A 17099-nucleotide genomic window follows, 5' to 3' on the forward strand; every position below is an offset into this window, starting at 1 on the left:
GAGGATTTTACAAAATGGCCAAATCAGAACAGTTAAGAGTGGGAACTTTTGAATCTTGAATGTGGTTGCTATTTCCTAAAACACAATTCTGACCTTCAGAGTTTTGACCTTTTGGTTGACAGTTGACTCTTAACATGGTATCATCAGAGGGTGTATACATGTGAACCTCATAGGTCTGACTGTCCACTCTGAACATTGGGATGGTGCTTGCCACACACATGTGATTTTCTTGGACATGATGATTATTGCCGGTTATCATCCATATGGCAGAGCACGGCTGAGACTGACACGTTCGGTGGTTGTCGGGTTGAAAATTGCGATTGTCGTAAATTTCCCGCTCTTTCACCTCACCATCCCTGGCCATTGCTTGAACATTATTCGCGTGGCTGTTCTTCATGGCCTGCTCTTCTGGGCCTGATTTCTTGTTAGCTGGTGTGCCACTACACATGTCAAAAAAGGTCAGAAAAACTGGGATAAAAGTTAAGCCATGGAACACACCAAAGAATATTACCAAGAACATAATTTTAAAGAAAGTTCTAAAGATGTAGTTCTTCGAAGCAGACAACACTACCACCCCAAGAATAGTAGACACAGCCCCCTGCAAAATAGGGTAACCTAAATGAAACAAGGCCTCCACTGCCTTTTCATTCGCACTGGGCTTTTTGTTGGAGACAAAGGCGTAAGATATATGAGCAGAGAAGTCTACAGAAAAACCAATGCAGACAACAAGAATGATCATGGAGATGGTGTCTAAATTAACATCCCATAATGCCATGAAACCAGTGACCCCCACAATGACCGATGCGATAGAAAAAGTCACCCAGAGAGAGCACAGAGGGTTTGGGATGAGGAGAAGGGAGATGAGCAACATTACGGCCGTCGTAACCGCAATATTCTGGATGGTGTTGGTGACTATTACTGCATACTGGTCATGGTAGATGAAGGCAGGGTGGTAAACCAGTAAAGGAACAGGGCACTTTTGTGCTGTCTCTCTTAATTTATTCAACATATTCATCTCATCCAGGGCAGTAGAGATATTTACGGTCTGGATGAAAAAGCGAGACGCGTGAATGGAGTTGTTGGTGAAATTGACGTCCTGTTTGAAATCGGAATAAAATCGCAGAAATGATCCCAAATTATCTTTGAAGACATCTTCAGCACTCAGATTGAGTTTTGAGTGATATCCATAGTACTTGTATGATTTGATCCAGGAGGTGAATATATCCTTTTCAATGAAAGATAAATTTTTGAAATCTTCAATGCAAGTTTCAAGATCTGACATGTACTTTTCATCCCAGTACGGAAATTCCCGTCGGATGACAACCATGATGTTTGGGCCATATTCGGAGAAATATGCCTTCTCGTTGTCGTAGTATTTTACCACATAAGAATCATCAGCTGCCAAATTACGAAGATCGATTCCTTCTTGAATTTGGAAGCAGCCATAAATGCTGATAATCAAATAGATGCAATAAAGCACAATCACAAAGACCTTTGTCCACGATTTTGTCAGAAAAGGGCCGTAGTATTTTTTAAAGAAGTGATTCATGGGCTGTACCTCCTCCTTGCCAGTATGAGGGTCGTAAGCGCCTCCCACGCAACATAATTCATACCACTTCGACTGACCTATAGGGCACTCCTCCGGTACTTCCTTGCAGGTCAGCCAGTGCTTGTTGCTGTTCTCTCGCCGTCCGTTAAGAACGAGGAACGCTCCGAAAAATGTGATGCTGTAGATGTAGCAGAAGAGGATGGAGGTGCTGGTGTACAAGCAGAAGGAGCGGACGGACCGGAAGGGCGTCATGAGGCCGATGTAGAAAGCGAGCACGTCCGTGAGCGTTGTGATGGTGATTGAAATGGCCGCCTCTTTGTACGTTTTAGACAGTCGAGTCTCTACTTGATCGTGAACATTCGTCTGCTGCCAGCAGGAAATGAGGATGAACATGTCGTCCACTCCGATCCCTATTTAAAACACATCAGAAAATCCCCGTTTAATCTGATATTATACATTAAAGGGATAGGATAGTTTACCCCAAAAATTAAATTCTGTCATTAATTACTCACCCTCATGTTGTTCCAAACCTGTCAGACTTTCGTTCATCTTCGGAACACAAATGAAGATCTTTTTGACGAAATCTGAGAGCTTTCTGTCCCGCCATTGACAGCTACGCAACTACCACTTTGACGCTTCAAAAATGTCATATAGAAATCATAAAACTAATCCATATGAATTGTTCCAAATTTTCTGAAGAGACTCAATCGCTTTATGATGAACAGATTGAATTTAGGCTTTTATTCACATACAAACATTTATCAACTCACACATCAGTTGTGGAAACGGAAGTTCAAGCATGTTCGCTTGATGTGCGAGAACCAATGAGGTTCATTCTCATGTTACGCAGCACGTTTGAGCTTCAGCAAGAACCAATGAGGTTTGTTCTTGTGCGTCAAGCAGGTTCGGTTGAGCTTTTTTTTATGTTCACTGATTAATATTTAAATGTGAATAAAAGCCTAAATTAATAAAGCGATTGTGTCTCTTCCGAAAATTTGGACTAAACAGCTCGATTCATATGGATCTCTTTATGAACATTTTAAAGTGTCAAAATGGTAGTTGCGTAGCTGTCAATGGAGGGACAGAAGCTCTCATATTTTATTAAAATGTCTGAATTTGAGTTCCGAAAATGAACGAAAGTCTTACATGTTTGGAACGACATGAGGATTTCATGATAGAATTTAATTTTTGGGTGAACTAATCCTTTAACATAGTACAGCACTGGTTTTACGAAGTTATTACCTAATATTAGGAATGGAGAATTAGCAACTGTCATGACAAATGGGACACCAATGTGCAACATCATCCCAAAAGCCGACAGAACAGCCAGTCCAGCGGAGAGCACCCCAAATGTGGCAACCCATACTTTATTTCTGACACAGTCAAACCTGGAAAACAGACAAAATATATTTCAATATATTTTAAAGAATTTTTCATGGTTAAATACAACATACGAATCTTAGAACTAATCTTATTTTGAATCATTTTTCATACAAGATTCCTTCATTCATTTTGAATACAGTAGGGATTCTAGAGTTAAACAAATCAGGTGTGCATTAAAATTAGCCTAACTAGACTGGTCATCAAAAAATAGCCTAACTATTCAGGTTAACATAGCCTACCTCAAACAAGAAAGAATTGAGAATGCAATGGCAATGACGTATGTGATAGAGAAGAGGGGAATCACATCCCTTGTGTTTGCCTCAAATTCCACCTGCCTTGACAGAGATGTGGAATGGGTCACCTGAGGAAAATTATCATACTAACATACATTACCATTATACTGACATCATCATTTCAGATTTAAAGAATAGTTACATCAGGAGAGCATTTTAACAAACTTAAAAGCATTTTATTCATTCATTCATTCTTTGAAATAATGAATGAATGAATAAAAGGATTTTAAACAACATGCTGTCAGCAATACTGACAATACCATCAATAAAGTTCTCAAACAGTAATCAAATATGACCTACCTTAATTAAGCTTAGTGATAAATTAGATGGAAAAACCTTAAGGAATTCGTTCAGCCATAAGTCTGTTCTGGTACGATTATCCTCCTTTAGGAAATATAACAGGCGCACTGACTTTGCACTTTTAATAACAGTAGAGTTTATATTCACTCCACCAACAGAATAGCCCAGGAAAATGTACGAGAATCCGAAACGAAAGAACGGGAAGGTGAGCTCGGTCTTTTCTAAATTGTTACCATAATATGTGTAAATATCCAGTATCTTGTTAGGTATGCATTTCTTGTACCGTCTTGCGCAAAGTCCCTCAAAAGTGAGCACCTCGTGACCCATAGCCACATTCAGCTCCTTGACCTTCCTGTCTAAAGTGACTATCTCCTGAAAGGCAACATCTGTGAGGATGTTGGAGGATCTTGATACCGCTATGAAGGACGCGTAAACTCCATCCGTGTAGAGTCTTTGGTTGGAGAACACCGAGTCGTTCTGCGGAAAGTTTTCCTGCACAAACTGCCTCTCCAGCTTGGCAGGACCGTTCACAGGTGTGAACTGGTCCTCAATATCATTGGCCTCCCGTTCTTCTAAGAAATAAAACCCACTCCCCAGCACAGCAGAGATCACCAGAGGAGAGATGAAGAACCACCACGGGTAAGTTCCCACAAAGCGGCCGAACTTCTGGAAGCAGATGGAGATCGGCTTCTCCACGCAGTCTGTGGTGCATCCAGCCATGTTCACCGGCATTTTGAGGGATTAAAGGGAAAAAGTTAAGGGGGAGCTAAATGGATTAAATTAACATAAAGCGTTTCTCTATATCACTGTTGTGGTTGAAGCATGGAAAGTTATAACTAGTTAAAAGTTGATTTAGAAAGAGCATAATGCATGCGGAGTATTTGAATATCCTGACGCATTTTTGCGTGAAAATATACAGAGAATAAGCCGAGAGCGACCACTGACGGGCACATGCAGAAAATTAGACACTGATAAAATAACCACAGACGCAAATCACGCAGTGTTCCTGTTTTTATGGGAGCCTGCTTTAATTAAGCTTGCATGAGTTATTAAATAATGCATTATAAAATAAGCTATTTAGCATTATTAAATCGTTTTGAATGTTGCAGCATTATTAGCTATACATAAAAAGGCAGGGCACCATTAGTAGGCCTCAGGCATGTACTGGTCATCGGGACTACTATCGGGACATTCCCGCATTCGGCCCAGATCTGGTAGCCTACGGAATCCACATGATGACCCCGATGTGGTCAGCACTATTGCTGTCTGGGTCGTAATACATTACATTTTAGACTCCTAATTTTTGACAGCTACGACTTTGTACCACATGACCACTGCAGATTTATTTTGAGCAAAACAAACATTTAAGTCCGAATCCGAGGACATGAACAGCTCCAAGTACAGCGTCACGTGTTGTCATCTCTTATTTATGGCAATTATAACCTGGTTTGAACCCAGCATAAACCTTAATTTAATCTGCATTAAATTGAACTTTTTATGAAGTACAGATCAGATCATGTGACTGATTATTTAATGTTCTGGGAACACAGTAACAATAACTTCAACAAATATTTAATTAATAATTATAATTTACCTCACTACTGGGCCTACCAGGGCTGGACTGGGACAAAAAATCGGCCCAGGCATTTTGGCCCAGACTGGCCCACTACATGTGATCATAAACATCACCCATCTTTGCATGCCCTTATTATGTATACCAGCAACTCCTGTTCCTTAAAACCACTAATGCCATGTAATGAGTGAGTAGGAACGAGTGAGAGTTAACAGATGAAATAAGAACAAAATGGTCATTTATTAATACAACAGAACTATACTCCAAAAAAAAAACAAGCTATAAGCTGCATTGCCATAGCAATACCAGTGTTTCTCACAGGATTTTTGGTAAATCTGTGGTCATGTGGATTCCGAACCAGATCTGGGCCGACATGTTGCTGTCTGGGGAGTTCTACGATCACGTGAATGCTTTTTACAAGTCAGAAGAGTTACGGTATTACGACATGGCATGAATATCCTACATAATTAATAGGCCTATATATTTGAAAAAAGTTGCTAAAAACTTCTTTATTTGGACATCAGATTCAGAAAAGAATCCTCTTCAAAAACATTTGGCTGTACAGGGCTGAGTTGGCATTATGGTTCTTTGGAGATTATGCTGCATTCACGCCATGTCGTAATTATCGTAAAAAAAAAGAAGCTCCATCTGCTCCCCAATTTAATAATACACCGATCTGTCGGCACAGCGCCACTTCAAGTCGAACACACCTTTTGCAGTGGTCACGTGGTACAGCGGCTGCATGGTACAAGTCAGCTTTTTACCTTTAAAAACATTCTTGCTTTCACATTATTGGTTCTTCAGGTTAGTAGCATATTTCTGGGGTCTTTAAAGCAAGATGGTTTTCTAAACAACTAGAGAATAAAAAGTTTGTGTAAATGGTTATCTAATATCCACCAGACTGTAAAACCTTTTTGGTTCTGATCGGAACCTTTAGAGTGAATGAATAATAGGCTAACATCCCTGCATATAATAAACTATTTCAGCTCAAATGCTGTTAGAAATGTAGATCAATTGATTTAAGTCGGAAACAGGACTTACGTCGCGGTTTCTGCTCCTTTTGCTCCATCAGGACAGAGTGATGTGAGGAGAGAATGACATGCAAGTTGAGTTCATTACTGAACACAGAGCTCCATTCATGCCTTTTAATTGTCCCAACAAAAGTGGTGTCTATTCTCATAACTCTTGTATTGCCAGTAGGGGCCTCAAATTGTTATCACACTCCTTTGTTTGTCCAGCTCTTATTTTACTGTATCAAAGAGTACCTTACTTGAAACATGTTCAAACACATCTGTTTGGTTGATTTTTTTATTTTATTTAATAATTTAGTTTTTTCTGAGAAATAAGATTATGACAGGCCATGTCATTTTTTTTGTTGGCCACTAGGTGGTGCTAGTGACCATATTTCATATTCCCCTGCATCACTATTGGGCAATGAGTTGTTGTCATGGTGACGGGTCGAGAAAAGCTGCAGTTGGAGGTCGTCATGGAGACTGGGTTAGGGGAAGGCAGAGCTGATTAGAGGTTGTCATGGTGACTGGGTCAGGGTGAAAATAAAGATGAGAGATTGCCATGGATACCGAGTCAGGAAGAGTTGCTGCACTGGCATCTTTTTATAGTATCATACATATATATATATATATGATATGTGTAAATATGTGATTAATCGCATCTAACATAAGTTTGTAAAAATATAGCTTTGATAGCACTTATATATATATATATATATATATATATATATACAGTATATTATATATATAAAAGATTTGACAGCACCAATGTATGTATTTATATATACCTGTATATATATATATTAAAGGAAAATGAGATAGGCTAAAAAAGGGAAATAAATAGTAATATATATATATATATATATATAATCTTTAACTTTTGCAAAGTAGCAGAACAATTTGTAAAAGCTTTTTGACATAGTGTTTGTCTAAAGAAAAAATATATAAAATGTTAAGTACAATATCCAATATACAATATGAGACATATTACACAAATATATGTACAAATATCCATATCCTTTTATTGCAAATACTAGGATACAAAAACTCAAATGTATTAAATATATTCACATATTCTTTCTGCATTTTCAACCGCCTGAATATGGCATCTAATACATCTTTTAGTGCATAAATATGTACCTTAATTATTATATATAAGCAACCTGAGACCAAAAACTACAAAATATACGTTTTAAATTTTACATAATGTAAAGCCCATCATATTTGATTATATTTGGTAGTCTTTCAAGCCAGTTCTCATCTTGATATTATGTTAATATAAACTAGTGGTATTTCTGATTTTGACAGATGGGCCAATCTCAGGCAGACTGCAATAAAACTTGAAGTCATCAGGAAGAGAGTTGGGTTTTCATTCCCACGTGATGCTGAGGATCTTACAGCTGAGTTCCCAGAGGCGCTGGGCCGTCTCATCATCCATGGCAGCCCGGGAGCATTTAGCAGGTGCACAGTCACTGCGTGGAGAGCAGAAAACAGCTGAGAATGTGCTACCATTGTCTAACAGCAGTGCTTCATTTGCAAATGAATAATTGCAGGATGAAAAACAGCAATTAAAAGGTGCTATGACCGACTCTGACCATACAACTTGAGTTTTCCCCGAAAATACAATAACTAAACGGTGATGGCACAATAAAAGCATCATTCACAAGTTTCTGCATGGCCCTAACAACAGCCTAGTGTATTATTATGTGTATAAATATCATTCAGTTGATCAGTGATATTTTCTCTTGCTTCTTCCATTACATCGAACTCTCGTTGCTTGTGTCTCCCGCTATCCAGGTGTGCAGTTCCATCTACTCTGGATCAGAAACACCATCAGCTTTACTCACGGATATGAAAAATTAAAATATAATTGACTGTCTTTTCTTTTTTTACATTTTGGCGATAGTAAAAATTTTTTTAGGAATAATTCATCAGGTACATACACTCTCTCTAAACGTTCAGCTACTCACTGCGCAAAACAATAAGCACCGACCAATGAGAGTGATTTTGAACTAAAGAAATCTGATTGGTCAAAAATATGTTGAGGGCCAATAGCGATACATGACCTCCAAATACATCTGCATAAACTTGCGCTCGCTCTGTGTCGCTCTGTGCACTGTCACCATGTTATGCACTTGTTAATAATGCCGGATCGTTTAAAACCAAATCCAAAATCGGACATTTTCCAGAACAGGATCCAGCTCAAATTAAGCACTGTCTAATCGACTATTTAAAACATGACATGAACTGTGGCTGTTAGTTTTATGAAACATCATGACATCAGAGTTAAAAGATTATCAGCAGTAACTGAATGCTGTATGATAATGATATTTAACTGAAAGATAACAGAACATGACCTATTGGACTTGTGTGTATTCACGCTGTACTATAGGTAGATGAAATTGCATGGTAAGCTCTACTGCGATTTCAGTAAAACTTACTCTTTTCTGAGGCAAAATGCTGAGATTGAGATGAAATTCCACTGACCTGTAATATTTGCCGCTCTCTGTCTCCAGTTCAGGGGCCACGGCGCAGTAGATGGTGGTCTGAGCTCCCTGCACAGATGTTTTGGTGAAGGGCTTTGCCAACCACATGGCGGCTTGCTGAGCTTTATTCAAGTGCCTCCACAGTTCAGTCTGAACCACACCAGGATGGAGAGCATACGCCGTTAATCCAGTACCTGAGACGCCACACAAGACCAGAGGAGAAAGCATCAAACATCATCTTATTGGACTAGAATAATGTAAAGTACAAATGCACAACCCACGACAGCGTCAGATATTATCCAGTGTCGGGGCAAAAATGGCACAGAAATGAATTTAAAATGTGTTTTTATTTTATATTATATTCTTTTTTATTATATTATATTATTTAAAATTATATTTTATAATCTATTTTAATTCTATGAAGCTGGTTTAGGCATTTTAGTGATATTTAAATAATTTATTAAAAAGTTAATTGACTGAAAAAATGAAAGATTATTTAGACACTAAAGAATAATAGAATAATAAACAAATAAATAAAATAATACATTTTAAAATAATAAAATATATACAAATTAAAAACATAGTGCTTAAACATTTATATATAAAAAATGTATAAAAAAAATTCGGCTTTTTTTTTTTATGAGACAGACCTTCTAGTCTTTTGGCCAACGAGCGAGTGAACAGAATGTTTGCCAGCTTGCTCTGGCTGTAGGCTTTGTTTTTATCATAGTTCTTCTCACTGTTGATGTCCTCCAGGTTGATGGTCCCCCATTGGTGTGCCATTGACGAGATATTAATAATCCTTGCTGGCGTTGATCTTTTAATTAAATCCAATAACAGGTATGTCAACAGGAAGTGACCTACAGGAAGAAGGACAGCTCTGATGTCTCCCTTAATTTCTTTTAAGGTTAAAAAAGGTGACCGATTTGGACAAATTAGATACGCTTACCCATGTGGTTCACCCCTATTTGCATTTCGAAACCATCTGCTGTCTTTCCGTAAGGACAAACCATCACACCAGCGTTATTGATTAAGATGTTGACTTGTTTCTCCTCTGAAAGACAATTCCAGATCCATCAGTGTAGTGCTATATGAGGAAGACATTTATAGAGGAATTTTATAACTCACCTTTATTGATTTTTTCTGCAAATTCTCTGATTGATTTGGAATCTGCCAGGTCAAGTCTGTTGGTAACAACATCCTGGCTTCCTGAAGCATCCTTAACTTCCTTCAGGGCTGCATCTGCTTTCTCCAGATCTCGGCATGCCATAATGATCCGTGCTCCTAAAGACATGACAGCAGAAAGACAAACATTTTCCATATGACAATATATTAATACTAAACTTTATAGGAATAGGATTGCATACCTCTCTTTGCCAGGTCAATGGCTGTCTCTTTGCCAATTCCAGTATTAGCTCCAGTTATTATAACAGTTTTACCGTCAAGTCTGGCATCAGATGACCACGGCCGAAACATATTTCTGAGGGGAAAAGTAAAGGATAAAGGTAATTATATTTCATATTACTCAACTTGGTTTCTATGGGCGTTGATTTGAAATCATAGAACTAAGTTAGTTTCGCGTGCTCAATTCATAAATAATAAAACATGTGAAGTCGTTTTTGCCTAGTCAAGTCCGGTCAGTTCTGTATTCAAATCTTTTTTTACAGTCTGATTCAAACTATCAGAAATATTTCATCATATGAATGAAAATCCCTTTGCTTTACTTCCTCGACACAATGTTGTGCAACATGTCACTATCAACATCTACTCTAGCTATTAAATATAATATATACAGTTCTGTTCATACCTTAGTGCTTGCATTTTACGATGATTTGTATCCAGAAACAAAAAAATAAAGTTTATAAAAACAAGTTAGTGCGATTACGCAGAAATTAACTGAGTAGCTTAGATCAAAACACATTCGCACTGTCGCTAGTGGGAGGAGTCAGGTGACGTACAAGGAAGAATCGTGGAGTTGTAGTTTGGGATTGGTCCCTATGGATTGGTCAGAGACAGTAAACCCCACCCTTTATTACGTATTTTAATTTTTTATTCTATTTAAACATTAATTCTTGAAGTCAAAAATATTCTTGACTTTTATATTTATTATATGTCAACTTAAATGCTACCAGTAGTAACTGGAAAACGGAGAAAACGGGCATATTTTACATTTTAAAATGACTAGACGACGTGATTCTTAATTCAACCAGGAGATGTCAGTAGAGGAATGGTAAAGAAATAAGCAGGCGTCTGAATATTTACTTTGTATACAATGGACTAATTGAGATATTTGGCATATTTCTAATTTAATAAAAAAATATTTATATTATATACGTATCAGCAATATCATGTTCTCTTAATCTCCATTCCATTTTCACCATTTTTAATAACCTTTTAGCATTTTAAGATCACCTAGGTGATCTAAAAATGCTAAAAGGTTATTAAAAATGGTGAAAATGGATGTGCTGTGAAAAATGCATCTTCAGAAAGCTCAAAGCAGCTTCAGTTTGCTTCTGGTAAAAGTCCTTGTCATGCCCCAGTTCATTTCAGTAATTTATAACTTCGCTGAAACTGTCAGAAGGTTGCCATCCTCCAGCATCACATATTTTTTAGCTTCAACGCTTAAACACTGTCTGTCACTCTTTCTCTGTGATGTTTCTCAGAAACTGCAGTATTGCTCTCAAACACACTGTGCTGCTCTAAGACACATTGGATGAAAAGAATATTATGTCTAAAAAAGGACCAAAAGCAAAGTTTCTCGGATAGCAGGGATGCCCTTAGTAATTCAGCATCTGTGTGTATGCAGAGAAATCAATGCATTTAACACACACACACACACACACACACACACACACACACACACACACACACACACACACACACACACACACACACACATATATATTGCACCAGAGGGGCAGTATTACCATTTTCAATTTCTCTGTTTATTGATCTTCATGGCGAGATTTATTAGTGAATTACTATTCAGTAGTTAAGGAGCATCACGCACACATATACAGCCCAATTGTGTGCTTGTGCACTGTGAATGTTTATGACACCTTACATTTAAACACTCAACACCTTTCAAAGCACACAGGCATCTGAAACAGGAAGTGTGTTGTCAGCCATCAGATGATAGTGTGTAAGTAAACATTTCCTTCACCCGTTAAAAAACAGGACAGTCACAGAGAGAGCTATAGTTAAATTACCTCTGATTAACAGTCATCTCACGGATGACACATTGAAGGGTTAGTCCACCAAACAAGCCTGAAGCGCAATACATTCTGCAGCACTTCTCGTTTTTTGATTTACCAGTGATGTTTACAAGCTAGATATTAGAAAACACGCAAATCGGACATAAAAATAATTCTTTTTTTATTTAAATAATTAAGCCTTTCATACACCTTCACTTCTGAGAATGCTATGTAAATATGACTCGCTTAACAAGTTTAATTGAGTGTAACTGATCTTGAATGACTGACGAGTCTCATTAAAAAGAAGCTTATGTTCCTAAACTAACTATCTGAAATATTTACTTGGCCCTTCCTTATTATACGAAATGAGAAACACCTAGGGGTGTAACGATACACGTAATCGTATTGAACCGTTCGGTAGGCTTTCGGTTCAGTTTTCGGTACGCATTTTTGAACCGAACGGTTCGTTGGGCCATTTTTCCTGCCGACCAAAATGTCGCTATTTCAAAATAGGCGCGTCACGCGTGGCAAGCGCGCTCATAATGTAATGAGACGCTGGCGTGACCAGAACATTACCCAACCTTAAATGGCAAATGTAATGTAAGCGGAACGAAACCACTCGTTATTGTGTTGTTGACGGACCGTTTATCAGTTTGGACCAATGCAGCGCGAGCCGATCTTAATCATCAGCACTGTTAGCGATATTTTTTTTCACAGGATGGTAGGGGAAGACTCATGAATATTCATTAGGGAACTCATCCCTGATTGGTCTGATGACCTACCCCTAACCCCGCCCCTAAACCTACCCGTCACTGGGGGTCTGATGACTTACCCCTAACCCCGCCCCTAAACCTACCCGTCACTGGGGTTAAGACCAATCAGGGATGAGTTCCCTAATGAATATTCATGAGTCTTCCCCTACCATCCTGTGAAAAAAAATATCGCGCACTAGTACTGTTACTACACAGCGAAATCCGGTAAAGAAAGCATTTGAATTCGCCACTGAAACATCGCTGCGAGATCTAGTGAGAAACATTCGCATTTCTCCGTTATTGACGGATCAAACAGCGCTGACGTGGAAACCAGGAAGAAACATTGTGCCATGAATGAACTATCCAGTGTCCACAGATCAGCAACATTCACCATGGTTCTCTTACGAGAGGTTCTCTCGTATTGCGTAAGTTTAGCTTACGCTACGGGAAAGATTCATCTTCTCGAGATATTGAAGCCAAAAAATGATCCTTAATTTTGTATTCATTGTCAACGCAGTGCAGCAGCTAGCAGACCTAGAGCAGGCAGTCTTGCGTGCTCATTGGCTGCCATGCGGGCATCTGCTGCAGCCTACCAGTGAGCCCCCTCGAGCTCTCTGCATGACCCGGACGGGCTTGCGCGCCGCCGTCGAAATGTCTCGCCCTGTCAGTCCCCATACATAAGGCTACTGCAGCGGTGTATTTGGCAGCCAACGTGATACCCCCCGTGTCTCCCGCAGAGCCCACTCTCTTAAAGCTGGCAAATGCCGCTCGAGTGCTAGATGTAGGAAACGTGCCCACAACTCTGTGCTCACGCCTATTTTTCTGCCCGCTCTGTCACACGGCCAGAACAGCCTAATACATGTCAGGTTAAGAATGTAAGTTACGTGCCCGCTCACGAGCGCTCACGCTTACTAACAGACACATCGCCTCCCAAAAAAAAAAAAAAAAAAAAAGCGCGTGTCCCGCTGCGGCTGGACCGCCGTCAAAGTTTGTTTCCCTGTCAGTCCCCTTCAAACAGGCTACTCCAGTGGTTCATTTAGCAGCCAACGAGCCGGTTTGTTCACCCTCTCGCCTGCACACAAACCCCGTTTTCACGGTGACCCAGAGAAATCTCAAAAAGAGTATAATGTCTGATCCAGCTCACGCCGTTGGTGTTTTAAGTGTAGTGAAAGTGCCCACGCCCCAGTGTTCACCCCTACACACAAGCAAATCAAATCTTGTGTCACTCACAGAGCACACTCCCATAAAGCGCAGAAAAGCCGCTTGAGTGTTGAATATAAGAAATGTGTCCACAGGTCTGTGCCCACTATCTGCCCGCTCTGTTACACGCTCAATAAAACAGGTTATGAATGTAAGTCTTGTGCCCGCCGGAGAGCGTTCACGCTTACTACTAACACACACCTCCCCCTGGGCGCCGCCCGCGCATTTAAATGTTATCACAAAACGCAGGGCATTAATAAGACGCTCCCCATCCGTTATGATCGGGGCGTCAAATACACTTGTAAGTTTCGTGCCCGCGCTCACGCTTACAGAAAGCTTTTCCGCCCAAAGCGCTGCTCGCGCGTCAAAAAAAAGTGAGAATAAAATGCTCCCCATCCCTTATGACTGGGACACTTCATATAAATCAGATATAAATAAGACGGTATCGGCTTTTTTTAGCGAGCAGCCATTGCCCAGAACCGAGAGCATAGCTGCGTGGGAAACTATCCCAGGGATTTTCAGAATGGGTTCTGAGCACAATAAAGCAGGGCTATACACTTCAATTCATTCGCCGTCCCCCGCGCTTTCGAGCCCGGACCGCGACGATAGTGAATGCGGAAGTAGCACACCTACTTCACGCAGAAATAGCAAAACTGCTGTGCAAAGGGGCTATAGAAAAAGTACCGCCTTCTCTGAGCGAGTCAGGCTTTTACAGCCGATATTTTCTCGTACCCAAGAAGGACGGAGCTTTCAGACCTATCCTAGATCTGAGACATTGAACAAGGCGCTTGCAAAAAGACCGTTCAAAATGCTTATGACCAGAAAAATCCTCTCGCACGTTCGCCCGTGGGACTGGTTTATTTCTCTAGATCTGAAGGATGCCTATTTTCAGATTCAGATATTACCACGTCACAGGCAATTTTTGAGATTCGCCTTCGACGGTCAGGTATATCAATACACCGTCCTGCCGTTCGGCCTGTCTCTAGCACCCCGTACATTTACGAAGTGCATGGACGCGGCGCTTGCCCCCCTGAGAACTCAAGGGCTGCGAATAATGAACTATCTGGACGATTGGCTGATATTGGCACAGTCAGAGACGAAACTTTTATCTCACAGAACAGTGCTTCTCAGTCACCTGGAAAGCTTGGGTCTCACGGTCAACTGGACCAAGAGCTCATTAATACCCAGTCAGTCAATTCCCTTTTTAGGAATAGAACTGAATTCTGTGGCCCTGAAGGCTCGTTTGTCGACACAGCGCGCGGGCCGTGTTCGCTGCCTAGCCGCGTCTTTCCAGAAGGGCAGCTTTCTCCCTTTGAAAACGTTTCAAAGGATGCTGGGCTGTATGGCTTCAGCACCAGCGGTGCTCCAGCTGGGCCTACTGCGCATGCGCCCGCTCCAACGCCGGTTGAATGCTCGCGCGTCTCGCCGAGCTTGGGTTTCTCAGACCTGCATAGCGGCTCTGCAGCCCTGGTTAGTAGCCGACTGGTACCAGGCGGGAGTGATGATGGGAACCATCTCTTATCGGAATGTCATTTCGACAGACGCGTCCAACTTGGGTTGGGGCGCGCTGTTCGAAGGCAGACCGGCCTTTGGCCAGTGGTCAGACCAAGAGAAGTGTTTTCGCATAAACTGTCTGGAAATGATAGCGGTCGAGAACGCGCTGAAGCGCTTCCTCCCGTTCATACAGGACCAACATGTTCTCGTCCGCTCGGACAACATGTCTGTGGTTTCCTATGTAAACCGTCAGGGCGTTGTCAGATCCAGAAACCTCTGCAATCTGACGGAACGCATCCTTATTTGGTCCCAGATGCACCTGCGCTCGCTGAGGGCGGCGCATGTGCCTGGTCATTTGAACGACGGCCCAGACAAACTGTCCAGGGACAACGTTCCCCCAGGGGAATGGTCCCTGCACCCCCAAACAGTCCAGAAACTGTGGTGCCTATTCGGCAGAGTGGAAGTCGACCTATTTGCGTCAAAAGACAACGCTCATTGCCCGATGTTCTTTTCGAAGAACGAGGACGCGCTGGCCCAGGTCTGGCCCAGCCTCCTACTGTATGCTTTCCCTCCGGTCTCCCTGTTACCACAGGTGATCAAGAGAATCAGGGAAACGCGCCACTCGGTGCTCCTCATAGCTCCGCACTGGGAGAATCAGAATTGGTTCCCGGAACTAGCACGGCTGTCACATGCAGCTCCGTGGCCTATTCCGGTGAGGGCAGATCTCCTCTCTCAGGCTCGCGGCTCGATCTGGCATCGCCATCCAGAGCGCTGGTCTCTGCACGCATGGTTGATCAACGGGTACTCGTTGCCCTGCCAGAAAGAGTGATGAACACGATCACGCAGTCTAGAGCTCCTTCCACGAGAAGGCTCTATGCGTCTAAATGGTCGGTGTTCTCCAAGTGGTGCACCGACAGAGATCTGGACCCGCGGACGTGCGAGGTTGCGCATCTACTCACTTTCCTACAAGAGCTGATGGATAAAGGGAGGTCCCCATCCACTCTCAAAGTTTATGTGGCGGCCGTGGCGGCGTTCGCAGAATCGACGCACGGCCAGTCACTGGGAAGACATGAGCTGGTCATCCGCTTCCTTAGGGGAGCTAGAAGGATGAATACGCCGCGCCCCCCGTCGGTTCCTATGTGGGATCTTTCCTTGGTCCTCGAGGCCCTGAAAGCCTTCCCATTTGAGCCACTAGACTCCTTGGAGTTAAAATACCTATCACTAAAAAACGTTTTTCTGACCGCGCTGTCATCAGTCAAACGTGTGGGGGACCTGCACGCGCTGTCAATCAGCGCGACGTGTCTTGAGTTCGGGCCGAATGACTCTAAAGTCATCCTCAAACCTAGACATGGCTATGTTCCAAAAGTGATGGGCACTCCTTTCAGAGCGCAAGTCATTTCACTGTCGGGTCTGCCAGCGTCAGACAGTGAGACAGACGTGAATCTCCTTTGCCCGGTCAGGGCGCTGAGGTTTTACACTACGCGCTCCGCCTCTTTCAGGCGCATGGAGCAGCTGTTTGTTTCGTTTGGTGGGCGCGCCAAAGGTCTCGCTGCCTCGAAACAGACTCTGTCCAGATGGATAGTGGACGCTATAGCGGCCGCTTACGCGTCAAAAGGTCTCTATTCGACTAGAGGCATGGCCTCATCGTGGGCGTGCCCTGCAGGCTAAACTTCTGTCAGCGAGTTGTGCGTTCTGCCCAGATATATCATGCTCAGACCACTCTCACGTGACTCAGCTCTCCTGGTTGAGCTGCACTAGTAGGGATGTGCTATATGCTTATACAGACCAGTGCTCTGCTCTGTATTCCCTATGTGTGCTTATGTACGAGTGATGGCCCGGATGGCTGGCCACCTTATTTTTCCACT

At 41.8% G+C, this 17099-nt stretch overlaps 2 protein-coding genes across 3 annotated transcripts; both read right to left on the reverse strand.

Moving 5' to 3' along the window:
* Positions 1-6204, reverse strand: ptchd3a (patched domain containing 3a). Of its 2 annotated transcripts, XM_056249260.1 has the most exons (5): positions 6140-6204; positions 3526-4226; positions 3172-3293; positions 2792-2937; positions 1-1959 (listed from the first exon to the last, which is right to left on the reverse strand). In XM_056249260.1, exons 1-5 carry the CDS (start codon positions 6165-6167, stop codon positions 8-10), a joined length of 2949 nt encoding a protein of 982 aa, XP_056105235.1. In that variant the 5' UTR covers positions 6168-6204; the 3' UTR covers positions 1-7. The 2 variants fall into 2 exon arrangements, with proteins under 2 accessions (XP_056105235.1, XP_056105232.1); XM_056249257.1 differs by lacking the exon at positions 6140-6204 and having other exon boundaries at positions 3526-4392.
* Positions 6205-7163: 959 nt separating this feature from the next.
* rdh12l (retinol dehydrogenase 12, like) lies at positions 7164-10508 on the reverse strand. The gene is made up of 7 exons (XM_056249271.1): positions 10402-10508; positions 9962-10074; positions 9723-9878; positions 9544-9648; positions 9245-9454; positions 8596-8788; positions 7164-7580 (listed from the first exon to the last, which is right to left on the reverse strand). Exons 1-7 carry the CDS (start codon positions 10413-10415, stop codon positions 7478-7480), a joined length of 894 nt encoding a protein of 297 aa, XP_056105246.1. The 5' UTR covers positions 10416-10508; the 3' UTR covers positions 7164-7477.
* Between the last annotated feature and the right edge of the window lie 6591 nt (positions 10509-17099).

Source organism: Rhinichthys klamathensis, unplaced genomic scaffold, assembly GCF_029890125.1.
Source record: "Rhinichthys klamathensis goyatoka isolate OS25496 unplaced genomic scaffold, OSU_Roscu_1.1 h1tg000059l_1, whole genome shotgun sequence".
NCBI lineage: Eukaryota > Metazoa > Chordata > Actinopteri > Cypriniformes > Leuciscidae > Rhinichthys > Rhinichthys klamathensis.

Bases quoted from the DNA above. Each gene is read 5' to 3' on its own strand.
- rdh12l (XM_056249271.1), bottom strand. The intron at 9,649-9,722 runs GTGAGTTATAAA...ATTGTCTTTCAG, and splicing joins TGCAGAAAAAATCAATAAAG to AGGAGAAACAAGTCAACATC. The intron at 7,581-8,595 runs GTCAGTGGAATT...CTCTCCACGCAG, and splicing joins GAGAGCGGCAAATATTACAG to TGACTGTGCACCTGCTAAAT.
- ptchd3a (XM_056249257.1), bottom strand. From the start codon at position 4,257: ATGCCGGTGAACATGGCTGGATGCACCACAGACTGCGTGGAGAAGCCG. The intron at 3,294-3,525 runs GTAGGTCATATT...AATTTTCCTCAG, and splicing joins TATCACTAAGCTTAATTAAG to GTGACCCATTCCACATCTCT. The intron at 1,960-2,791 runs GTAATAACTTCG...TGTTTTAAATAG, and splicing joins TTCTCCATTCCTAATATTAG to GGATCGGAGTGGACGACATG.